Source organism: Micromesistius poutassou (assembly GCF_964030765.1).
Source record: "Micromesistius poutassou genome assembly, chromosome: 9".
In the NCBI taxonomy this organism is placed as follows: domain Eukaryota; kingdom Metazoa; phylum Chordata; class Actinopteri; order Gadiformes; family Gadidae; genus Micromesistius; species Micromesistius poutassou.
Window position 1 is genome coordinate 11,633,852 of NC_140279.1, and position 27,575 is coordinate 11,661,426.

General features: G+C 43.3%; 1 protein-coding gene across 1 annotated transcript; it reads left to right on the forward strand.

The window, feature by feature from the left end:
• Window positions 1–10,637: 10,637 nt before the first annotated feature.
• Window positions 10,638–26,190, forward strand: LOC311353700 (oncostatin-M-specific receptor subunit beta-like; the record flags this gene model as incomplete). Its single annotated transcript, XM_084473590.1, has 12 exons — window positions 10,638–10,776; window positions 12,173–12,312; window positions 12,639–12,669; window positions 13,474–13,596; window positions 13,713–13,792; window positions 14,290–14,518; window positions 14,726–14,854; window positions 15,316–15,414; window positions 17,321–17,485; window positions 17,982–18,222; window positions 24,041–24,116; window positions 25,161–26,190. 12 exons carry the CDS (start codon window positions 10,638–10,640, stop codon window positions 25,425–25,427), a joined length of 1,719 nt encoding a protein of 572 aa, XP_084329716.1. The 3' UTR covers window positions 25,428–26,190.
• Between the last annotated feature and the right edge of the window lie 1,385 nt (window positions 26,191–27,575).

A 27,575-nucleotide genomic window follows, 5' to 3' on the forward strand; every position in this document is an offset into this window, starting at 1 on the left:
CCAAAGCTACGTTCATGCAGTTTTGCGCTTGTTTAAAATGTTTAACCTAATGGTGAATTGTCAGCGGTGACCGAAAGTGTTGAAGCGCTCAATAAATGTGACGCGCCGATGCATGGGTTCATGCAGTTTTGCGCAAGTTTAAAATGTTTCAGTGTAATTTGTCAGCAAATGCCTTTAATAAATTCCACCTTTATGTCATAAATATAACATGCCTTTGTTTAGTGTTTGTATGGTGCATCTAATCTAGGCCTATCGTATGTTCAATCAAATTGGCTTTGCCCGCCTGTTTTTTTCTGTGCCCACCCATGTGGACATTTCTGGCTACGCCACTGCTCGCGCGCACTGAAAATTTCAGCTATGCACCAATCAACGTGGGCACCGCCATTCGCTTTGACGGTGCCAGTGAAGTCGGCATCATAGAAGAAGACTTGACATGGTGGAGGAAAAACCCCTAAAAGCAGTCTACTGTCCAGACGCCGGGTGCTGTCCGAACGTAGAGCCGCTGCCTCCCACCATCCCCAAACAGCTTGCCTCTGTGGGATAGCCATGTGTCTGTACCTCACTGAGCGCTGCGAATGTTACGAACATAACCTGCTCGCCTCTGCCTGTCGGCCATGACAGTTTCCTGCCAGACGACGTAGAAAACGCCATCATCATCGTTACGTCGAGGGGGACCAGACCGCGGAAGGACCGACCTGTTTTATCTTTCTTTCCTCACATAATGATATATATATATGTTGTATATATAAATTATGGAAAGTTATAAAGTCACACTTTAACAACCACGTGTAGAATTGTCACGCTCCCTCGCCCTCCCTTCAGCCTAGGTTGTAGTGTGGCGTAGTATAGCCCGGTGACCCCGTGTGCTTCATGAGCGGGCTGGGGACTCGTCGCACATGCGGCCTCGTGTACCAGTCCCCTAGACCCCGACATTTCCCCCTACAGCCGGTTCGCTGTAAGGAGAAAGCGGAGTTGCTCGTGGCACATTATCGCTGAAATTGCGTTTGTCTCTGACCCACGGTGCAATAAGGAGACAAGGATACAATTATTTTATTTTACCTAAGTAATATTTACAATAAATAAATTCTAAATAGAGCAAAATAATTTTGAATAGTGCAACGGTGAGGCAAAACAAAACGGTATAAATAATAATAATTCATAATAATAATTAATTTAATTTATATAGCGCTTTTCTAGACACTCAAGACACCCAAAGCGCTTTACAGTGAAGGGGGGACCTCACTAACCACCACCAATGTGTAGCACCCACTTGGATGATGTACGGCAGCCAATCAGCGCCAGAACGCTCACCACACACCAGCTTGAGGTGGAGAGTGAGGGAATTAATGAATGAGCCCATTATATAGGGGGATGATTAGGGGGCCAGATTGAATGAGCCTGGTTGGGTTTTAGCCAGAACACCGGGGGATCCCCTACTCTTTGCGATAAGTGCCCTGGGATCTTTTATGACCTCAGTGAGTCAGGACCTCGGTTTTACGTCTCCTCCGAAGGACGGCACCTTCCACAGCACAGTGTCCCCGTCACTGCATTGGGGCATCGGGATTGATGTTTTTTGGCCAGTGCCACCTACAGGCCACCACCCGACACCACTTACAGCACCTAAAATAAAATAAAGTTAAAAAAGAAATGGATTGAAATGTGCAATATGAGGAACATTATGGACAGGTTGGCCCTCTGTTCTTAAAGGTCCCATGACATGCCACCAGGTGTGGTATGATTAGCCGTTACAAGCCATTTTGAGAATCTGTCTCTTATGACATCATAGGTGGGCGTGCCCACCTAGATGTGTGCCTCCTGACGTGCGCCTCCCAAAAATTGTAACCTTCCGTCGAGGTGACGCAGCAGCAAGGGCTGTGATTGGTTCACTCACTAAAACCCGACACAGAACCAAAACAGGTTCACGACTGCGTCCAAGCATCTGCGTGGTCGTTGCGTTGCATCGACGTGGAACCATAATCAGCCCTTTAGGCAGGCTGTGTCCCCAGCTCTGAAGGCGGTGTTCCTGGCCCCCAGTAGCCCGCAGACCTCTCCTGTCAGCCATGGCTTCTGGTTAGTGGGTGGTGATGATTCTGTTGGTGGTTACATCCATAGATATATATAGAACACTAGATGTCTCGTCCGCGCTGCTGGCCAATGGAGACGAACGTCTGCACTGGCGGCCATCTTGCCCCAGTAGGCTCGCTCACCCATAACATCGTGTTGGTAGTGGTACATGTACTTTTTAAATAACCATAACTTGCTCAATTTTCAACCGATTTTCAAATGGTTTGGTTCGTTATAAACGTCAGAGATGTAGTTATGACACTGCATACTTATGAATAATTATGTTATGTTCTAAAAAAAATTGAATAATCAAAAATAGGTACAAGATTTCCCTTTACAAATAGTAGTAGTTTGTAAGAAACCAAACCGTTTGATAATCGGTTGAAAATTGAGCAAGTTATGGTCATTTAAAAAGTACATGTACCACTACCAACACAATGTTATGGGTGAGCGAGCTTACTGGGGCAAGATGGCCGCCAGTGCGGACGTTCTAGACTCTGCCGTAAGACATCTAGTGTTCTATATATATCTATGGTTACATCAGCAATGCATTTGCTAATGTAGAAGGTGACAGTGTCAGAGTACTCCTCAATGTCTGTGAGGTCGTGGTGGGTAGCTGCCTGCTTAAACATCTCCCAGTCAGTGGTTTCAGCAGTCCTGAAGTGCAACAGAGGCCCCCTCTGGCCACAAATGTGGCTCCTTTACTTTGGTCAATTAATGATAGAGAGATTGATAGATTAAACTTCCCCTGCCATATAGATCAATCATTGACGTCCAATTCAGATCCAAATGTATTGATACCCACCTTCAATTTTGACAAGCCAGTCATCATAGTGGAGAATGATTTCCTCCTCTTCATCCCTCTTATTACTGCCCTCAGGGCTCCATTCAGTTAAGAATAGGCCTCTGAAGATCTGCCTTGTCAGTTGTCCTCGGTGGTGCAGAAAATTGGCAGAAATTGCTGCTAATTTGCAGTCACAAGGTCAAAAAACTTACCACAGGCATTCATGCCAGCGGCATACTGCTGAACCATACTGGCCACTCTGTTGATGAGATTGTTACACTGTTATCTTTTCTGCATCCATTTACAATTGAAGCAATGACATTCATTGATGACATACATTCATTAAACAGTCCACACAGCCACACACACACACACACACACACACACTAGGGGTGTAACGATACACTCATTCGTACCAAAATTTTTCGGTACGGGTTTAACAGTTTGATGCACGTTTCATTTCGGTACGTACCGAGACTTTACAGAGACCGAGACTGGACTTTATTGTGTTTTTATCCTCAATTGTATTTGATGTCTTTCCATTTGTGTAAGGCATTTGTTTGATACAATTTAATAAATCAAATCAAAATCCAATTGTTTAATAAAAATAAAATAATAAAAACTGCTGTACCGAAAAACATACCGAACCGTGACTTAAAAACCGAGGTACATACCGAATTGTGACTTTTTGTGTATCGTTACACCCCTATCACACACACACACACACACACAAACACTAAAGAACGGTAACCGATAAAAAGTACTAAAATTAAATCCTAAACGCGATACCCATCCCTATTCCTGGGTTCAGCCACTTAAATGCTCAAAAAAGCCATTTCTTCCTTTGTCAAAACATTGGACAGATTTCTCCAACGAGTCAAAGTTCGCCGGGCCCACATATCCATTTGTTTTTATGGTCGCTTCTATTTTATTCTGGACATTGCAGATGATCAGTGCTTTTCCTCAGAGACTGTGGTTGAGTCCAGTAATCCCAATTCAGCCAACCACTCAAAATCACAGTAGCGATGTGCGAGTTCAAACTTTGTGTCGAGAAAAAATACCCTCAACTCATCATTAAATTCAGAAAGTCTCATCAGCACCCTCCCCCCAAGAGCCATCAGACCTTGGTGTGTAACAGAAGCTGCTTATGGTCACTGCATCTAGAACAGTCTTCAGAGCTGCAGGCATTGTCTTTATAGCCAGCGCTTCTGTGAACACTGCAGGGGAAGGATGCTACTACTGGAGCGGCAGCTTTCAGCATGGAGACTCCACTGTTCTGGCCCAGTATTGCACCTCATCAGTTGAACCAACCATCCCAGACATTCCATTTGAATGTCAGGAAACACGTTTATGTCAGAAATGGCCTCAGCAGGAGAACGTGTTGTTAAAGACTTGGAAAGCACAAACCCTTCTTTTATCGTTTATCTAACACTGTTTTCACACCTTGCAAGCAGATTTGACAGATTTGTTATGTTTGTCGATTCATCAAACTGGAGGTCATAAAAACGTCTCTCTAGTATGCTCGTTATCAGCTGTTCTGGCACATTCTCTGCTTTCCCTGCATTGGACTGTGTTATCAGACTCTTGATCACCAGGGGTCTCAAATGATCAGTTCCTATTAAGGTATTGGCATCATCCATGTCCTCCTCTAAGTCCTCAAACCAGTGGTGCTTTCTCCCCAGAACCGGATGATGGACGGAGACCTCGTCCATGGTTTGGGGGTAAAGGGCATACGACCCCATTGACATGCAACAAAATCAAATTGACCCTGAATAATATATCTGGGTTTGAACCTTGTTACAATTGGGATAATTTAAGAACACAACAAATATATAATATAGGTCTAGTCGTTTTTTAGATCTGAATGAGGAAATGTTACATATTATACTTATTAAAGTAGAATACAAATTATAAAAGTAATAAAATGAAGGTTAAAAAGTGTTAAGTAGAGGTTTGACAAATCAAGAGTACATTTGCGGTTCTATCTATTCAAAACAGACATTAAGAGTGTGATCCAGTTGATAACCATAGAACTTCCCTTGCGACTCTGATTCAAGAATTTACGAGGAAGGGATATCGCGCCTCCTTTGCTGTCTCTCTAGAGAACCCCACCAGACACCACAGCCATGGCTTAAAAACACGAGCACTGCAGTGAGTTCCAGCTGGTCAAACTTCCAGGATATGGCATGAAGGGCAGCGGGAGACGGTTCATGAGTTTTTGGTACATTTGTTTCTCATGCTTTCTTGTAACAGACTGTGGCTGCAAGGAAACGTCAAGGGGTTTGGAACCTCTGCATTTGCATGTCGCAGTTAACCACAAGTCACCCTACTCGTCACGACTTGCTCATCTCATTCACTTGTTTTCCCCCGGTATGACACCGCCCACATGAAATGAGAGTTATTGAAATAAAATGCAATTATTTTCTATTCAAATATTCAGAATGAATATCCGGATCCAGCTGTGTAATAGCATATGCAAATGCTATGACACATTCCTTTTGTGTCTATACATTTAAATGTGTGAAAAACCGATGTGCAAAAAATACTTGAACAGTTTACACATGAACAGTTTTCAGATCAGGATTTCAGTTTCCCATCAGGTGTGCAGTGATGCATCTATTTGTTTGTTGGTGAACAAACATTCCAACAGAACTCAATTCTATGTTTGAATACAAATTTTTCATGAACGAATCGAATCTACGATTACAAACGAGGTACAGGTACAAAACTTTTGACTGCATATTTGAGATATTTTACAATTAAAGATGAAAAGAAACACATATTACTCATTTTATGAAAAAAGGCTTTCTTTCACACTTATTTTCTTTGAAGGGCATGTTGTCGAATTACAGAACCTGATCAACCCCAAAACATCTGCATTGGAGTTTTTGATCGGATAACAAAAACAATGAAGTCAGATGTGAAATATCTACAACCCACTAAATATGTGGCATGGTGGGAAACAAGTCATCTAATGAGCAGCACTGAGCGATACAAATATATCTTCTTTTCAACAAAATATTTAAGTGCAGTAGTCTGCAATTCTCTAATTAAAAATATACTGTCAAGTTTGTTTAATACCGTCTAAATGTTGTAAACGACAGCAGCTGCCATTTCTGTCACTGTCGTCGTACTTTTCCCGCCTCATTTTGTATCTTTTCTATGGGGTCAGTTCAGTCTCATTAATAATGAATGCACAGAGAAGGATTCACAAATGTATTTTGTGATTTATATATAAATGACTCTTCTCACAAATACATTTCAATGCACACACAAATGGATATCGGTATGTATAAATGTAAAATAAATCCATAAACAAAAATAAGTTTCACAAACACATTTCCGATCCACACACAAATGTGACTTGTTTTAAATAAATGTAATATAAATCCATAAATATATTAATTAAAAATATATTTGCAATTTTCATCAAAAATGGAGTTGGATGTTGTTACATTTATATACAAACTGTTAAACTTGAATTTACAAGACGCTTTTCATTTGTGAACTTTGTGCAAACTTTGTTTGCATTTGTGTGTCAACTGGTCTGTATTTATATGTAGATTTTTGAGACTCTCCTGACGTGGCTGGATTCACGAATGCATTTTTTTCAACAAGGAACTCTCTGTAGCCAATCAGATGCCTCCCTCGTTTTCAGCCAATCACATAACTGCAGTCCCTCAAGGCCAATTTCCACCAGAACCATCACGGCAGCGAAGCGGCTGTGTTCCGTACTGCAATCCCCACTGGAAGCCGTCCGGACACATTACGGCTGAGACGTCACAGGACATTTTTGTTTATGGATTTATTTTACATTTATACATACCGATATCCATTTGTGTATGCATTGAAATGTATTTGTGAGAAGAGAGTAATTTATATATAAATCACAAAATACATTTGTGAATCCTTCTCTGTGCATTAATTATTAATGAGAACTGAACTGAACTGACCCCATATTCCAAGCCCTTAATATGTACTTAAAGTATGTAAAGTACGTAAAGTAAAGTAAGTAATTAAAAAATAAATCCTCTATGTCCCCTCCAGGACTCCGTGGTCATCCTATCTTTACGTGAAGGACAATGTATTACGTAGTAGTCCATTTTATCTAAAGCTAAAGTGTTTTGTTCAGGATTGAATATATCCGTCCATAGGATAGGTTTGAGACCGAAAGTAGCTGAGGTACGAAACCCCCTTGACATTTCCTTGCCACAGCCACAGTCAGATGAGATACAGGAAGGCAGGTGAAAGAAATGCGCCATAACGCATTGGCTGGCTGTGAACAGACCGTCTCCCGCAGGCCGCAGCCCATCATGCCGTCTCCTGGTCGCCTGACCCGCTGGAGCTGCCTGCGGTTCTTGTGTCTGTTAGCCGTGGTGGCCACGGTCAGCAAAGGTAATCACGCGAGATCACACCCTCACATCTTCTTGAATGAGCATGGTTTACGGGATCTCTCTTTTCACTGCTGTCTTGAACGGATAACTGTGTGTTCACACCAAACGCGACGGCGCGACACGTTTCAATACAAAGTCAACGTAGAGACACGTATCAGGCGAAATTTGTCACGGCACAAACCTGCGGCAAGATTTGATTGATGGCGCAACAGTTTTCCCTGTCACGGGCGGGTGCGTTCACATGGATTTGTAGTGCGATAAATTTTGCTGAAGTTTAAATATTTGAACTTTGCCGCGGCATTCGCGTGAGACAGCCAATCAGCGTTCACTCCCTGTGAGTAACGTGGGTGAAGTAACGTAAAACAGCCAATCAGCGTTCAACCGGCCGGGCCAACTGTTCCCTGCACTCCGCAGTGAACCGCAGCTTGGAGGAGAAAGTGATTGTTGCCGTTTGCGACTCCCGGAGCTCTATATTTAAGCAATATCACACGAGAGGGAGTGCTGTTGTACTGTATATCAGCACGGCTGTGATTCGGTCGTAGGCACGAGGCCGCAGGCCGAGTGCCGCAGATAATCACACCGTGCTGATATACAGTACAACAGCACGACCTCGAGTGTGATATTGCTTTTATACAACAGTGCTACGAGCACATTTTATTAGTTAACAGTAATAAGAAACAAGAGATTATGATTTGTTTGTTTAGTAATCATTTATTCGGCTCCGCCAACAAAAATAGTTCCGCAACTGAAGGGAGACTAGGCTGTTGCCAGGCAACACATATACAGTACATAAACATTCAGGCTATTTAACAGCTGATGTAACGTTAGCTAATAACGGTTATTAGAACGCCCGTACAGCGGAGTGATTATGTCTGTGAAAAGTCCCAGTGCTGTTATACTGTATATCAGCACTATGGAATGTCTCGTTGTCCAATCAAATTGCTCGGTTGGGACCGGTCGGAACTAACTGTTGTATAAATAATATTATAAAACGGGTGGCTTAAATCAAGCGATCTGATTGGTTCCCAACTGTTGTATATTGAGCGTATACGCACAGCTATGACGCCCGTTCAGTTTACAGAGTTCAGTATCACTCTGCGCCTAACTCTAACTGTTGTTTATTTATATATAAAAGCGATAGCATAGTTCACTGAAGATTAAAAACATGTTGATTGATGGATGGAGAGGGTGGAAATTTTGTAAAGCAATAGGCACACAGTGAGTGAACTCGATAGTAGGCTAAATTGCCGGCGAATGGAGCTACCGTCTCTAGCCTTCTCTCTGAAGCACGCTACAGTGTGTTGCATAGCAACCGCCGTACACTTTGCAGGCAGCCAGGAGGGACTACTTTTTTGTATTCGTTAAAAAAAAAATGCTTTTCCGACTTTCTCGCTTTTTCAAAATTGAGGGTGTCTATGACTTTCATTTCGCCATAGGTCATAGTTAAGGGGGTCGCCGTCCCTCCGCTGTGCGTCGGAACGGACAACGTCCCTTAACTGTGGTATAATGACCGTATACCACAGCCTGTCGTGATCTATTGCTTAATTATATGATATAATATAATATAATATATAAATATCTATATTATATAATATATATGATATATATAATATCACCACAAAGCTGTGTGCGCCTCCGGATTATATTATTAACCCATAAACGACGGGCATTCCGACTTCTCTCCCTCTTCCACAACAGGTAAAGACTTGCAATGGTGGTTATCTCGGCCATGTTGATGAGACTTAAAGACCGGGTAAACCAAATTCAGTATTTTTCTTCTTATCATATTAATTAGGCCTTAAATGTGTCCCTCAAAACATGTAAAAAATATTTTTCCCATTCATCATTTCCTTGAGGAGCTAGGCCTCAGAGAATGTTCTGTGTGCAGGTTTAAAATGGGCGGGTCTACATCGATGACCGCTTTACGTAAAGCGGTCATACTCACATAAACCCGCCCCCTGCTGCCCTCTAGGTATAAATACATTAACCGCGCACTAGCATTCTGTGGTTTCACCCGTCTATGGTTTTACCGCTCACGAGTCTGGTTTGAATTGTCAGTTTGCAGCTAGCTTGCCCGTTATGCCTCTTCAACCTCGTTGGTGCATCTTCCCTGGATGCCACAGTGGGAAACGTAACGTCGCTCTGGTGGCTCATACATGTAGGGCTGTACATTGCCTATGAAACTTCCAGACAGGGCGTCCATTTTCAGCTTTGAGATTGGGAGGGGCTGGACCTCTCCGGTGATGGGCGTGGTTTCCTGGCCTGCAGCGCACACGCCCCCACCGTCCTGAGCCAGGGATTACTGCTCATTTTTCATCAACTTTGAAGCATAATTTTATATACTTCGCGATTTTTTTAGTTCGTCAAATTTGGCAGGGTGGTTAATAATATATTTTCCTGTGGTATTATAAACTCAAAACCCATAATTATTCTTGGTTTACCCGGTCTTTAATTAGCATGAAGGACCGTTGGCGGGAAAAACGCTCCGCAACAAAATCTGAGAAAAATGTGTCTATTGGTGTGAACACACAGTAAGACCACAGACAGATGAATGTGGTTTTGTCACCACTACCTTTGACTATCAGGAGATAAGGTTGATTTATCAACCCAACGTGAATGATTATTATGCTAAACAAGCTGTCTTACAGGTTTTTATTTTTTCTGCTTAACCTTCATTTTTTTTGTTACATTTTGTATTCTTCTTTAAGTTGTTTTAAATCTCAGCGTAGAAAACAGTGATACTCATTCAAATGATGGTAACAATAAATACTGCGTTAGCCTTTGTTAGCTAACAGTGTTGAACTGGGAGAGGCAAATGTGTTTTGAGAGTTGAGAGTTTCTTTCTAATGTCCAGCATGTGAGGCCCCTGGGAACCCGCTGTGTTTTAGGAATAATTCCAGTTCACATCAATACATATGTGAATGGGGAAGGTCCTCCTCTGCCACTAATGTGACCTATGACCTGTTAATCAAGTAAGTAACGTTCTCCAAACACAAGATTTTTTTAATGTCTGTTTGAGAGAGAGAGAGATGTGTGTGTGTGTGTGTGTGTGTGTGTGTGTGTGTGTGTGTGTGTGTGTGTGTGAGAGCGAGTGAGTGATGATAACGTCTGTGTGTGAGAGAGACAGTAAATGATAATGTGTATGTGTGTGTGAGAGAGAGAGACGCTGAGTGATAATGTGTGTGCGTGTGAGAGAGAGCATTATTTTTACTTTTTAATTAATAGCTCTGTGTTAAATCGCCGATGGTAAGTTGTGAGTCTCCGTTGTTTGATCACCCATGGCTTCCCAAGTGTGGCGATTAGACTCGGAATTATCATTTGGTGCTGCTGAAATGACTGTGTGTTTGTCGGCTATCAGCACCACAGAATTGCCCTTTGATGACGCATTTTTGCTGATGCGCCTACGGACCAACTGGATCATTCTGGATGACGACATTCTGATCAGGAACCGAAACGTCTCCATTGTGGTCACCGCCCATGTGGGGGCTGCTGCCTGTACCTCCAACAGCACCACTGCAGTGCTGAGTACCGTAGGTAACGCTAAGCTAACACAACAACAGCACTGTAGTGCTGGGTACTGTAGGTAACGCTAAGCTAACCCAACAACAACACTGTAGTGCTGGGTACCATAGGTAATACTAAGCTAACCCAACAACACCACTGCAGTGCTGAGTACCGTAGGTAACGCTAATGCCGCTTTTCCACCGACAGTATCAGCTCGACTCGACTCAACTCGCCTCGACTCGATTCCAGGCGCGTTTCCATCTAAAAAAGTACCTCTTCAATGTGGGTGGGTCGTAGAAAAGAACCTCTCCACCATGGGCGGGTCGTCATTAGGTTTTAATCACGGGAGACGTGATTCCCGGGAAATCTGAATCTGATCAAGACTATTTCCTGATTCCCGGGAAAGGTTATGATGGGAAATTAAATTAAATAAAAAGCGCAATGACTGCGCGTCTATTGTTGTCATACGGTAACGTTGATGGAGGCGAAACTCGAGCCCTAGAAAAGGAACGACACTAAAACGAAACAGCGAAACACTGATCCTCCGGAGCCGGTCCGTGGACTCCAGCCACGCCGGACACACAACCACGCGCAGCCTAACTCTAGCCCCGGGAAAGGAGCGACACACACGGCGAAACGCTGATCAGTGTCCCCCTCGGGAGCGGGTTCGTGGACTCCAACCACACCGGACACAACTTAACTTTGAATGATTATTCCCATTTACAGCCGCTGGCCAATCAGTTACCAGCAGCCTGTTTACGTCACACAAAAGTACCTACTCCGCTCGCTTGGAACCTCGACGGAGGTAGTACTAACAAAAAAAAATACCCGGTACTAGGTACCAGGTACTTTTTTTGCCAATGGAAACGCAAAAAAGGCATGGAGAGTCAAGTCGAGTTGGTACTGGAGGTGGAAAAGCGGCATAAGCTAACCCAACAGTACCACTGTAGTGCTGGGTACTGTAGGTAACGCCAAGCTAACCCAACAACAGCACTGTAGTGCTGGTACCATAGGTAATGCTAAGCTAACCCAACAACACCACTGTAGTGCTGGGTACCGTAGGTAACACTAAGCTAACCCAACACAACACAAGTTTGGCTCCTAAGTGGCAGGTTCCCTCGGTCAAATGTCTATGGGAAATAACATGGGGTTTTTGAATGATCGTACATAGCAAACTCTGTAGGTGACGAAGAAGTAAAAGCTGCATCACGTTTTGAACTACACATTTTCCATCTAGTTTTGACTGGCTTTTTGGATTGTAGGTGTTATTTTCCATAGACATTTGACAGAGGGAACCGGAGACTCGGAGGCGGGACTTATTCTTCAGAGTGTTAACCAGAGACACTATAGAAGGAGTAATATGTCACAATGGCAGACACATCGCTATATTAACTTTTTAACCTCTGTTCATGCTTCACAATCATAGTCAAGTTTCCAGAGCCGGTGAAAATGGCCGCCTTGTGGTCTGGCCACAAGCTCAGCCTAACATGGCCAGGCCAGGGGGAGTCTGGGTCAGTAGAGGTACTGGTCCGATGCGTGGAAAAGCAAACTCAGACATGGAGACGTGTAAGTGATGATTATTAAGTGATATGTTTCCCTATGAATATGGGGGTAGAATAGTGGGCTAGAGGGTTTGACTCCCAGCTGAAAGGTACTGGATTCGATACCCGAAGTCCGGGCCGTTGTCGGTCTTTCGTTATCTTTCTGCAAAGTGTATCACACTAACCTGCTCATGAATGTGTCTGAATTCACTTTGGGTGAAAGCGTCTGGGAAATGGATAAATAGTCAATAAATATGACATGTACATTTGGAGAAGGTTGGACTGTTTGCTGTAAAGATTGTAATATCTTCCATGTTTGATTTATTGGACCCTTTGTCCTCTTTCTTTTAGGAAATGAAAATAGAGACCACAAAGAATGTGTGTAGGTATTCCCTTTATATTCTATGTAAACCATGACAACTTTACCTTTTAAATAAGTTCCATGTCACTGCCATGTGTTAGCTATAGTGTGGGCGCATGGTCTGTGAGGTACAACGGTGGGATAACCGGAACAGAAACGGGCAGAAACAGGGTTTTGCGGTGGAATCAATCACTTATGACATTTATTTATAAAAAAGGTGCTGGGAAAATGGGAGGGGGCAAAAGGTAACTCAAATCTTCACAGGGTCAGCGGTTGTCATCAGAGTGCTCTGTCTGGCTCTTCCTGTGTTGGGGCAGAGAGAGAGATAAGAGAGAAAGGCCAAACTTACAGGGGTCGGTGGTCCCTGCCACTGTCCTCTTCGCCCTAGCTCGGCTCTGGCTTCCTCTTGGTGTCTCTCAGGTTCCTCTTCAGCTGTTGGCCTTCTCTTGCTAGACTGGCCTCATGGGTGTCTGGTCTCCACATGCTCCACCAGCCCGTTTTCCTTCAGCTTGTTCTGTGGGTTTAAAAGGCCTCTTGATTGCAGGCCTAACTCAGCACACCTGTGAGTCTCAATGCCAGCTTCTAGGGTAGTACCTCCCATCCAACACCACACCCCTTGGCTGCCTTTGCCTACCTTTGTGGCCACCATGTGGCCATGTGGGGCACTGCTTACTGGCTGGGCCATCACAATAGACATACAGTGTACATGCATTCAGTTAATTAATGTACCCTTATTGTAAACTGTAACAACCTCATTAAGGAGCAAATTAAATAATGGAAATATCTATGAATGGGAAAATAGTGTGTTGTTTGTGATCTGAGCAGACTCGGTGTGGGTTGAGGATCTGGAGACACAGATGGCCTACCAGGTCCAGGTCAGACAGAGATCCACGCAGGCCAAAAACTCCTTATGGAGCAACTGGTCTGCCAACCTCACTGTTCCCGCAGGTAACCTCTGACCTTGGATGCTCTTCTAAATGAGTGTATCATTTGGTATTGTGTACCGATTTAACTATTTAATGTGTTCCCCACCAGTAACTTGGTCTGTTTGTCCTTATGCACAGAAATTCTACAAAGCCCTGACGTTGCGCAAAAGACCATCACAGTTGACAGAGGAATACGGCAGCTTGTGTTTACATGGAAGGTAGGCGAATGGAGAATGGATCGACAATCTGAGAACTAATAAGAAAGGGATTGATGAAAGCTGTGTGTTTCTGATGAGAGTCAGTGAATATTTAAAGTTCTGTATTTCCGATCATAGAGTAAGATACTACTAAAGGTTGTGTATTTCTGATTAGAGTAGGGGAATTTCAAAGGTTGTCCATTTCTGATCAGTCTTAGACTATTCAAGGTTGTGTATTTGTGTATAGTGTTGGACTATTAAAGTATGTGTATATATGATCATAGTGTAAGACCATTAAAGGTTGTGTATATCTGATCATAGTGTAAGACCATTAAAGGTTGTGTATATCTGATCATAGTGTTAGACCATTAAAGGTTGTGTATATCTGATCATAGTGTTAGACCATTAAAGGCTGTGTATTGCTGATCATAATGTTGGATTATTAAAGGTTGTGTATATCTGATCATAGTGTTAGACTATTAAAGGTTTGTATTTGTAATGACATATCCCCTCCCCAGGCGGTACCTCCAGCGGCGCAGGCCGGAGGGGTCAACTACAATCTGACTTACAACCAAAGATGCCCGTGTGCAGTAAAAAAGGCTTCACAGATCACAGTGTCCTCCCTCCAACACAGCATCTACTTGACCAACTCTGCATTCAACCTCTCCATCAGGGCTGTTAATACAGCCGGAGCCTCCAGCCTGGGATATGTTAACGTAGCGGCCAAACCAGCCCAAGATATAAAAGGTGTGTGTGTGTGTGTACTTTTTGTTTGCTTCTTTGATTTAACATACTTGACTATTTTGAGATACATTGGACAAAGATGTACATCTGTAGATATTTATCATTCACAAAAGGTTTTGTGAGTGATAAAACCTTTTGTGAATGCACAAATGGTTCTATCATGCACAAAATGTGAACGATGAAACCTTTTTGTGACCTTTTTTCTCCCAGCTTGTGAAAAAGAGCTCATGACTAAGGTCCCCAAAAAGGCTTGCGTGGAGTGGTATGAGTTTGTAGAGGAAGGCACGCAACCTGAGGCAGTGACCACCTTCAAAGCTAAGAAGAAGATAAAAAGTAAAGGTAAGTGGTTTTCAATACATGTAGTTTTGTCTTGCAGGGGGAAAAGTAAAAGAATCACAAAGAAAAATGTGAGATGTGAGAAATGTGAGAAAAAACTCCATTGTGCCAGCCCAGAATGTATGAACTTTGAAAGACTGGGAGGAATGCCACTCTGTTGTTCAGACGTGTAATTGGGGGGGCCACAGCAGGAAGTACAGGACAGTTGCAGAATATAAAAGACAGAACATTTGAAAACCATGGCAACTATAAACAGATATATATAAAATAGGTCTACATACTAAATCAGAGTAGCAAATGTATATGCAAAACTGCATTTAAATATTTATTGACGTAGGAATAGGACTGAGCTATAGAATAATGGACCTGGATTAATCTGGATTAACCTCATGGGTGTATCATGTTAATCTCCATGCTTAATGGCGTCAAAGCCACCAGCCTTGACCTTGTGGTCTTTGTTCCAGAGATGAAGGACTTTGTTCGCTACGTGTACCATGAATACCAGTGTGTGCAGAAGGTCCCCAAGACGGTGGAGATGTGTGTGCGCTACAAAAATGAACACGGTAACTCATGACGGAAATGCACTGTAGTCACTGTATACCAGTGGTTCTCAAATGGGGGTACGCGTACCACTAGGGGTACTTTGGAGTACTGCAGGTTGTTGTTTTTCACCCTGAGCAAGTTTCAATTCTGAAAGCTAGACAATAACAATTTGAAAAAATGGACAAGTGATTGAAATGCAAATATGAAAACAAGGAGAAAGGCAGTGGCGAACCGTGATTACTACAGCTGGGCCTTCAGTAGTCCGACCGGCTCCGGTTCTTACATTTTTCATGTTTTAAAACAAATAAACACAAAGTCTCTGCATCTGAAGGAGGCGATGCGTGAACGGGAAGCAGACCGTGGTGCTTTTTAATCACACACTTCGACCCCGTTTGTTGCAACTTATGAAAATATAATCATGTGGGGAAAAAGACTTACAAACATGGACCAAAACGGCTCCATAATATGCACAAAAATCGCTCTCGTCCGCCATTTAACTGTCTCTCAACGGCTCTCACCACTCTGCCCCTGTTCGGACTTCACGAAGGCCTACGATCTTTTGTTTTTGTCCCGCCCACTTAAAATCAAACCGTGATTGGTCAATTTTCCCATCACTCTCCAAACCAAAACACATGGCTTGGCCTTCCCCGAGATTCGTGAAGTCCTAACCAATCAATGAGCTAGCTAACCGGGCTACGATAGAGACGGACGATTCTGATTGGATAACACGTTTCAGGACAGTAACCCTTTCATTGCTGATGTGAACTTGACAGTAAACTTAACTTTAGAACATAGATGAGAGAAAATGTATTAAATGTATTGTATTAAATTAAATTAAATCGTTTAAAAATATATATATATATACACATATTATTTAATACTCATATTTTTTGGTTTACAATTTTTAAGGCCTTCTCTGAAGGCCTAGAAGGCCCTGAAGGTTCCCCACTGGAGAAAGGAGAGTCAGTGAAAAAGAAAGCGCATCCAGAAACACCAAAATCAGTTTCAGGAGGAATATAGTTTAATGGCAATCACTAGCCTGGCTATTTCCAGACCAAGCTCAATCATAGGTTGCATGTTCATTTTCTTCAGCACCAGAGAAGTGATCAACGGGCCTAGTTCAACTGACTCTGTACTCAATTGGCTTCTAACCATCGCTTCCCTGTCGTCATTGTGTTAAACCAGCCAATTGTGCGCCAGGGGGAGAAGCTAGCTTGGTGATTGGCTCCCACCAAAAACGTATCGGAAGCAGGAAGAAATGTATTGCTCTTCTCCAGACCCTTCTGCAGGGTGAATTCAAATCGCCGGCAGAACGGGTTGGGGGTACCCAGTCTAGGGAATCACCTCTACATGCTCTGACCCTCATGGCGTTGTGCTTCTTTTGTGGGGAGAAATTAGCCAATAGTTTCCATGAAGCACAGGCCCATGTTTCTCACTCAATTGTGAGTATTTTTTTCTCCCAAAAATGTTTTGTGCCCGTGAAGGGGGTACTCAGCTGAAAAAATATCTTGGAGGGGGTACACTAGTAGAAAAGGCTCGAGAACCACTGATGTAAACTATAGAATAAATACATGACAATGAATACATTGATTTGTTGATACTTTATTATTAAGACAAATAATATTGATAATAATACGCAAAATATGAATCATTTTAGATGCTTGTTTATTATTATCACCATCAATATTATCATTATCATGAAGTAATTATCCTTATTTGAATAATTCTTTGATAAGTTGAGATTATTAATGAACTATTTATCACAGTCTGTTGCTTTGCAGGCCCATATTTAATAATTGGGATTTTTTATTTTGTATTTCGATCCCGTTATTTTGGAAGAACGTATGAACAAATTAAATAAAAAATGTTCAACAACCTTAACAAAGGCCGTCAGTAGACCTTGAATTCTTCTCAAAATGTCTCCAGTTCCTCTGGTGAAGCCTTTGAGCTTCAGTGGCATTGAGAAGGAGAGCTCTGTGGACCTGTCCTGGCTGCCCATACCTCTGAAGGCCCGGCGGGGCTTCATCACCCACTACATGCTCTGTCACACCAGACACACCAAACCACCGGAACAGGAGCCGTCCCAAGGAGGTGAGGATGTCGTACAAACGTGGACAAACTTCAATCCAAAATCAGCATCTTCTCAGACTTCTCATCACTTACACTTCTCAGACGACGAAATTATGTTTGTGTTTCCCCAACATGATTCACTTCTTTTATGATTTTGTCTACCACATATTTCAACAAAAATGGCAGTGATTGGCTACTGGCTACCAAAGCGTACATCTGCATACACGTGTACACACACACTTAGTTAAAAATATGGGAAAAAATATAGTTGGATAGCTGAAATTAGTAATTTTATTTCAGTAAAGAGAGAAAAATAACTCAGTAGAATAATTTTTGAAGATAAAATGTTTTATTTTTACTTTTCATGCATAAATTGGTGCGTTTGCCAGGGATACAAATCATGGTCAGAATAAACCAAATTGCAAAAAAAAAATATATATATAACCTGGGACAATTTCACACGCTTTACCGACCGACAAAGAATATCAATATCATCCTGTCATTTCCATTTCCATAGAGTGCCGCAATCTGAACGCGTCTGAAACCACGTTCCGCCTGGAGAACCTGCAGCCAGGATCCCGCTACAACATCAGCCTGGCCGGGGCCACCAGCGTGGGCCCCGGGCCCCAGGCCCTTCTGACCATCACCACCTTCCCATCCAAGGAGACGCCTGGGGGCAACCTGCCCGTGTGGATCAGTCTGGGGCTGCTGGTCACCTTCTTCGGGGCCTCCATCCTGTGCTCCCTGCTGGTGAAGAGGTGAGCGCTGCACGATGGACGGGTGAGGATGTGGTGCGTGGGCCTACTCTCTGTCCGCATATGGCGAGTGAACAGTGCCAAACCTAAGGATAACCAGGAAGAGGCGAAGGAGCAGTCTAACCCTACGCCGCTGTCACAACGTGTGAAATTTTGTATGGGACTGATCGGGACTGCAGACGAGAGACCAGCAGCGACGCCACGGCGACTGCATGGAAGTTCCGTCCACCGGCGGCGGTGTCACGGCGACGTACATACGGAAATTCAGACAAAATGTACGTCTACTCACGGACATCTGAAGAAGTTCGTCGCCACTAAGACGCCTGCTAACCTACGTCGCCGTGAGAATGCCTGAACTAAAACTTAAGAGTTTTGGTCTTTTTGACACACAAAAACTAACGTTTTTTATAAAATGTCATCAACTTATTCATCAACAAGTATTTGGACATATTAATACCAGAAAAAAATAATAATAATAAAAAAGAAAACAAAAAATATAGACTGGGAATCGAACCCCAGTCTCTCGCGTGACAGTCAATTACCTTAACCACAACATTGTCTGGACCATGACCAAAAAAAAAAAAAAGATTATATATATATATAAATAATGGCGACGGCGTGCGTATCCTCTCCCCATGGCGGCGGCGTACGTATCTTCTCCACACGTGCATTTCACACGATGTTATCCTTCTCCTGGTAATCCTGGCACTGTTCTATGGCGAGTGGATAGTGCCAGGATTACCAGGAGAAGGATAACATCGTGTGAAATGCACGTGTGGAGATACGTACGCCGCCGCCGTGGGGAGAGGATACGCACGCCGTCGCCATAATATATATATATGACAGTCAATTACCTTAACCACAACATTGACTGGACCATGACCAAAAATAAATAAATATATTTATTTATTTATTACCTTAACCACAACATTGTCTGGACCATGACCAAAAATAAATAAATAAATAAATATATATATACATATATATATATATATTTACTTATTTATTTTTGGTCATGGTCCAGACAATGTTGTGGTTAAGGTAATTGACTGTCACGCGAGAGACTGGGGTTCGATTCCCAGTCTATATTTTTTGTTTTCTTTTTTATTATTATTATTTTTTTCTGGTATTAATATGTCCAAATACTTGTTGATGAATAAGTTGATGACATTTTATAAAAACCGTTAGTTTTTGTGTCAAAAAGACCAAAACTCTTAAGTTTTAGTTCAGGCGTTCTCACGGCGACGTAGGTTAGCAGGCGTCTTAGTGGCGACGAACTTCTTCAGATGTCCGTGAGCAGACGTACATTTTGTATGAATTTCCGTATGTACGTCGCCGTGACACCGCCGCCGGTGGACGGAACTTCCATGCAGTCGCCGTGGCGTCGCTGCTGGTCTCTCGTCTGCAGTCCCAATCAATCCCATACAAAATTCCACACGTTCTGACGGCGGCGTAGGGTTAGACTGCTCCTTCGCCTCTTCCTGGTTATCCTTAGGTTTGGCACTGTTCACTCGCCATAACATTCAGACAAAATGTACGTCTACTCACGGACATCTGAAGAAGTTCGTCGCCACTAAAGGCTCATTTATGCTCGACGTACGGACGTAATTGTACGCGTCCGTTTCTAACGTTGTTACCGTCACTGCTCACATACTTCCATGCGTCCTTTACGTTGGCATAGATGTTAACCAATACATCCACTAGGGGGCAGCGCAGAGTCAAAAGTTTATGACAACAAACCATAGACTGTAAAAAGAAAACAACAAACATGGCGACTATGGAGGAGGTCTTGATTATGTACATAATAAATAAAAGAAGAAAACGGGCTCGTTGTAAGAGGCGGTGGTCGGTAAGGCCGTTAAATTCATCGCGGCTGGAGGACGGAGAATTTTTCTCTCTCGTCCGTCCGATGCGATCTATGGACACAGAGCGCCACTTCCAGTATTTTCGGATGTCGGCTGGGGCGTTCGATGACTTGCTGCGCCGGGTGGCCCCTCACATCCAGCACAAACCATCACACAGCGCGCCTGTGAGTGTGGCGGAGAGGCTTGCTGTCCAGCCATCGTGTGTCGTCGTCTTCTTCTTCTGTCTCACACTGGCTCTAGGCTCCGTATCGGGTAGTGACGGCAACAGCGCCCCCACGGCTTCCGGTGGTACTGCTCCGTTTGGTGCGTATCCGTAAGCTTTGTGGAAACGGTCGAAAAACGGACGAAATGAACGCAGAGTACGGACGAAAGGCTCCGTCCGTATCCGTATGCGTATTTAACGTTGAGCATAAATGAGCCTTTAGACGCCTGCTAACCTACGTCGCCGTGAGAACGCCTGAACTAAAACTTAAGAGTTCCGTTCCGGACAAACTCTTAGTCCACGTAGGCATTGGAATCTGGACTTCAATATCCAGAATGTATTTTCAATCTTGACGCGGGTTCTGCTGTGTGCCAGGTTAAATGTTGTCTGTGGTCCAGGAGCGGGATTAGGGTACGGGGTGATGAGCGTCGGGAGGCATTGATACCCTCGATCTCCTAGGAGATCCCCATCGAATTGCCCTGCGATCAAATACAAACTTTGAGCTATCTTGCACAAGCACAACAATTATATGAGGTCTATGATATATTAATAATGCAACGCACCCTGTTGAAATGTATTGCTCACATTGGATGTGTGCCATCAATGCACCCAATTACATTAGGAAATCCTGAAATATAACACCCAGATGAAAAGTCAACAAGGATAATTTCGGAGCCATTTGGGAACACTTAAAGTAGATAATGCTGACCTGCAAGTTGGTGAAACTCCATGAAGTTACGCAACAACCGCTTCAGCGCAAGACAGACGCACGGAGCGGCAGACGGTAGCTTTGCCTATGTGCTCAGCATCTCCTACACTGTACAAAAAGCTACCCGTCGCAAAAAAACGGAAAGCTATGCAAATTGTTTGTAGTGAACTGAGGGCAGATCCACGATTGGTAACATTTGCAATGTAGGGTTGGAGAAGGCTATTTAAATATATCAAAGAATCACGTGAAAAACTATATCTCTCCAGCAAAAAGTCATCCGGAAAGGACAATATGTCGAGCCGTGGTCTAATTAATCTCTCTGTGAATTGCACAAATTATTTGCGCTCCGATATCAATAGGCGAACACGTAAAAGCTGCGATAAACGTGGGTTTAAATAGCCTACTCTGAGCAAAACCGGGTTATCTTCCAAACTTAACCTGCGCAAAACCTGCTCCGACCAGGTTTGATTGAGAGCATATGTTTCCATAGCAACTTACATGCCGTGGTCATTTTGGAACGGAAAACCTAGGGTTGCCGCTAACCCTGGGTTAACTTAGCTGGGTAAGTGATAAAACCGGCTTTGTGGAACACCCCTCAGGGCTCCAGAGTGCGACTAATTTGGTCGCACATGCGACCAAAATATTTAAGGGTGCGACTAATAATTTTTCTAGGTCGCACTGGTGCACCTGACGCTGCCCGGGTGAAAACATAAATTTCCTTTGCATCATCTCTGTGTTGTCCTGTGACCGAACACTCGTGGTAGGATCATATCGTGGTCTAAACCAATAAGAGAAAGAGCTCGGTCGGCTCTTTGCCTCTGATTGGCTGTGGTCTTGTTCACTGCTTGTGTGTGTTTAAAAATTGCAAGCGACCGGAGGGGTGTTCCACAAAGCCGGTTTTATCACTTACCCAGCTAAATTAACCCAGGGTTAGCGGCAACCCTAGGTTTTCCGTTCCAAAATGACCACGGCATGTAAGTTGCTATGGAAACATATGCTCTCAATCAAACCTGGTCGGAGCAGGTTTTGCGCAGGTTAAGTTTGGAAGATAACCCGGTTTTGGTCAGAGTAGGCTATTTAAACCCACGTTTATCGCAGCTTTTACGTGTTCGCCTATTGATATCGGAGCGCAAATAATTTGTGCAATTCACAGAGAGATTAATTAGACCACGGCTCGACATATTGTCCTTTCCGGATGACTTTTTGCTGGAGAGATATAGTTTTTCACGTGATTCTTTGATATATTTAAATAGCGTTCTCCAACCCTACATTGCAAATGTTACCAATCGTGGATCTGCCCTCAGTTCACTACAAACAATTTGCATAGCTTTCCGTTTTTTTTTGCGACGGGTAGCTTTTTGTACAGTGTAGGAGATGCTGAGCACATAGGCAAAGCTACCGTCTGCCGCTCCGTGCGTCTGTCTTGCGCTGAAGCGGTTGTTGCGTAACTTCATGGAGTTTCACCAACTTGCAGATCAGCATTATCTACTTTAAGTGTTCCCAAATGGCTCCGAAATTATCCTTGTTGACTTTTCATCTGGGTGTTATATTTCAGGATTTCCTAATGTAATTGGGTGCATTGATGGCACACATCCAATGTGAGCAATACATTTCAACAGGGTGCGTTGCATTATGAACATATCATAGACCTCATATAATTGTTGTGCTTGTGCAAGATAGCTCAAAGTTTGTATTTGATCGCAGGGCAATTCGATGGGGATCTCCTAGGAGATCGAGGGTATCAATGCCTCCCGACGCTCATCACCCCGTACCCTAATCCCGCTCCTGGACCACAGACAACATTTAACCTGGCACACAGCAGAACCCGCGTTAAGATTGAAAATACATTCTGGATATTGAAGTCCAGATTCCAATGCCTACGTGGACTAAGAGTTTGTCCGGAACGGGCATGCGATGTAATTGTTGCATGCGCCGTCCTCCACAATATAGCCACTCTGCGCAAAGAGATGCCTCCCCACTTTACCCGTTCCTTGAGGAGGAACACATTCGCAAATGTTTGTAAGGGCTGACAAAGGATGCGAGACCACATTTGCAGAAATCATTTAAATAAATAAAAATAAAACAACACTTTTCTTCCATCATTTTTATTCTTTAGTTGCTGAGGGAGGAAAAAGAATAATTAGTACCTTGATCGGTAAAATATGCGGCCCGTTTCGCCATTTTGATCAGGATTTCCATGATCCATACATCACGTCTTTATAGGTTTGCCGTGAACGCGCACAACCCTGTGTTAACCAACCCCGTGTTGATTGAACTAATTCATAACCGGTGCTGTGGAACCGACAGCTCTGGGTTAGTCGGCACAGGATCGGACAACCTAGAGTTCAGCGTTAACTCTGTGTTTGTTAAACCTCCGTTCTTGGAACACCCCTCTGTACTGTCAATCATCTCGGCCCCATTCATTGTGACCCGCCCCCATTCAGAACTTGTAGTTGTGCATTTTTGACGCGTCAAATCACCGGAAGTGTATCGGTAAAGATATTTACTTTTTAATTTGGAGTTAGTATATTCAATTGCAGCAAAATAACCTATAAATATATGATATATAGTGTTGGAGCACACTGTTGTTTTATAGGTGAATAACCCTTTAAGCACAAGCCCTTTTATTTGGAAATGTTTTATTTTGAAATGTTCAATTCCGGCTAGGTGAAGCACTTGAAACCCTTAAATTTTTGGGTGCACCTAAATTTTGTGCTGGTGCACCTAAAAAGAAGTTAGGCGCACCAGTGCAACCAATGCAAAAAGTTAGTCTGGAGCCCTGGATTTATATTAAATGTAGGCTTGGAATGCGATGAAAGTGTCTCAATTTTATACATTGAGATAGTGGACAGGGACTAGCTCAAAGGGTGGTTTTAAAATGGGATCCGCGGGTTTGAATCCCCACTGCCTACAGTAGCGCACATAATGGTCCTCATAAGTGACATAATGTTGCAAAAGGAAAATCCCCTATGAGAAACTAGTTTGATACATGATATACATCATAATACATTTTTTGTGTTTTGGTTGTTTTCTTCTCAAATGTAGAGTGAAGAGCAAGATTTTGCCGCCTGTACCAGAGCCGTTGATCCTGTTCCCTGCCTTGATTCAAGCAGCCAATCAGGTAACACCTGACAGACGATAGTTTTGCTTTACAACTCCACTTCTATAATTGTAGGTGTAGTCATAGGCTTCACCTAATGCGCTTGTTCCGTGCGCACTTGTGTGCGTTGACATTTCATCAATGTACCACATTCCCCAATGGCCCCGTGTATATAGTGCTGTGCAGAGCAGAACTCGTCCTCCATGCTATTCTTTCAGCAATGGAGGGAACCGCAGGTTGGATATTATAGGGCTAGGGAATCCCAAGCCGCCAACAGGAGATGAGCTGCAAGGTTGCTCATTGTCCACACTCAGTGTCTGTGGCCCTAGTTCATGCAGTGTGTCCCTCACCGTTGGCACTAGTCAACCCTTGTGTGTGTAGCTGAACAGCCAGTTTTACAGCGCATCCGCCCTGACTGGCACCGGCCACGTCGCCGTGCCCGAGAGCGACGCTAGCTCTGGGAACCGCAGGGCTGAACAACTCTCTGCGGCAAGCAAAGCGAAGCAAACCACCACTGTAGTTTGCGCATAAAGAGCAGACCCAGAGACACCACTGGGTGGGCAACTTCCATAAGCCCCAAATGGTGCATGATAGACAGTGCCCTCACTCTTCAATCTGGGTAAACACCAACAGGACGGCATTTCGCAGCGAAGGTGAGAGTTTCGCTACCATAGTGGCTCAGTCGAGGCAAAGCCCCATAGACCAGGGGACGGCTGGGAAGCAGAGAGCTCAACGGACTGAAGAGAGGGGGAATATGAGTGAAAGTTGGGGTATAGGGGACTGGTACACATGGTCATAGGAACAGACTTGTGTAGCTTGTCCCCAACCCGCTCATGAAGCACAATGGAACACTTTTGTGTTCCATTGGCCTTTTTTTCTTCAGTGATTCTGTGCTCTGCTGGTGAAACTATATGTTGAGGAAGGATGTTGGATTGGCTTTCGTTTCCTAAAAGCGAGGGCTAGAGTCAAAGAAAACACCTTGTTAGCTACGTCATGACTGTACATCCTCACATGTGACGCTGAGCCCCATGTGATGGTCGATCTCTGGTTATGTGATGTCCACAGGAGGAGTTAGAGCGAAGAGAAACCATGGACGAGGTCTCCGTCCACCAGCCAGTTCTGGGGATAAAGCACCACTTGTTTGAGGACCTAGAGGAGGACATGGACGACGCCAATACCTTAATAGGAACAGATGAACACCAGACACAGCAGGGTTCCAGAGACTCCATTGAGAACCCTGGTGATCAGGAGGAAGTGCTCAGTGTTGGGACGGATACTTTTAAAATGCATCCAGTTACAGAATACAGAATACATGCCCAGAAAAGTCCTTAGTTCGCTCTCTTTGATCCAGACCAAAACACAATGTTTATTTTTTGGTTTGGTGCGGTTCCTTTTCACATTGCAATTTTCGCAACAGTCCCAGAATTTGACAACAAACAAAAAAAGGTCTGGGGCGGGGTAAAGTGTTAAATAAAAAAAAGGGGGTGAAAGTAAACAATGAATGAATGAATGAATGAAAACTTTATTGAACAACAATTAACAAAAAGTGTTCAAAAGGATTAAAAAAACAATAAAGCCCAAAGGCTTGTTTCCATTGTGGTCCTTTAGATGGAAGGGGAGAAACAACACATGGACTAAAGCATGGAGGACAAACACAGCACAATGGACTGAAACATTAAGGAACAAAGGGGAATAAAATAAATAAAACAAGGGATAAGTTCCCAGACACACAAACATACAGTAGAATATTCGTAGTACTTCATGGATCTTTTGATTTGGTTTATGAGTTGGATAACAATTTTTTTTATTGAAGATTTAAAATGAAAGTAGGAGGAGCTCAACAGTTTAAGGTTTAAAGGCAAGCCATTCCACAAGACAGTCATGGATATCCAGCGTGATATAGGTCTACATTGATCTGCGGACCGGTCAAACTCCTCCCTCATCCTGGTACTGAATGTGTTAAATGCATCGGCATTTTTATGTGTGTTTTCCATTTGGATTACAAGCTGTGCAGCACACGAGAGAAGACCATAGTGGTGATTCTATTGTGTACAGTGTTATATGTGGACCAGTGTGTCGCAAATTATAGTTTACGCCCGGCCCTCTTTTTCTGCCTTTACTGTATAAATGTTCTTTGATATTTTGAACCTCGAACATGTCTGAGTTTTATTTTAGTGTTATTGTAGTGTTCACATCTCAAGCAAACTGCACCAGGGTTCGTTTGGAAACGAACCGAGACCACCTCTTCAGGGATATCTCGGCCAGCTGATATGGTGCGCACCAAAGTGAGGTGGTTGGATTCACACCAACGCAAACGTACCAAACCAAGGGACCAAACTTGTTTCAGAGGAACTGAGATCTGGGAACCTCAACACGTCGACATTGTAAATGTCTCTCCGGTGGTCATTGAACCTTATGATGGTTACAGCAACACGTCGACATTGTAAAGGTCTCTCAGGTGGTCACTGAAACTTATGAATGGTTACCGCAACACATTGGCAAAGGTCTCTCATTGGTCAGTCACTGAAACTTATGATTGTTACGTAAAATTTGGTGTTGGTGAAACGTGTGAATTAGGCTAGTCGATACTTTATTTGGCATGTGCCATACAGTGCAGTGAAATGACAATGACGTTGTTCTGTTGTATCTTACATTTTATACTTGGAGCAGGCTACCTTTACTTTACTCAAGACCACTGCCATGTATCGGAGACAGAGGACTGTCCAAGAAGTTCAAATCAGCCCTGCGTGTGTTTGTCAGCATTTATAGGGGAAGACAAAGGGTGAAGAAAATGCGTTGCTGTCAAGAGTTGCCAATGATGCAGGAATTGGTCTCAGACTTTGATAACTGTGTCGTATAAAAACATTTCCACTAGATGTGCTGACAAAACAACTTTCTTTCTCAGGTTTTATGTAGGTTGACTTGCATCAAACTGAGTGCAGAAATGAAATGGAATGGCTTAAAACCACAGCTTTTTCTTATCGTAGTTCAGAGGTGATGGCGCTGAGACTAAAACTGATCAGATGTGATAGGTGTTGTGTGTGGTCAGATTGAGGTAGATAGGGAGGAAACACACCAATGAATGTCTACATGTGTGAATTACATGCCAATCTGTGTACCCAAAGATAAAATATCTTTGTCTTATGTTTGCAAATAGAAAAACAAAGCCTGGCCTGCCTTCTGGCCTTCATATTCTGTAACTTGTTGTGGGACTGGAGCCTACTTGGATTTGATGTGTTGAACAAATGAACGCCAGAAGACAGCTACATTTGTAGTTATACTCCCTTAAAGGAATTCTGAGAATACACCGGATAACTACGTAGCTGAACAGTAACACTACAATAAAACTCAGATATGTTTGAGGTTCAAAATATCAAAGAACATTTATACAGTAAAGGCAGAAAAAGAGGGCCGGGCGTAAACTATAATTTGCGACACACTGGTCCACATATAACACTGTACACAATAGAATCACCACTA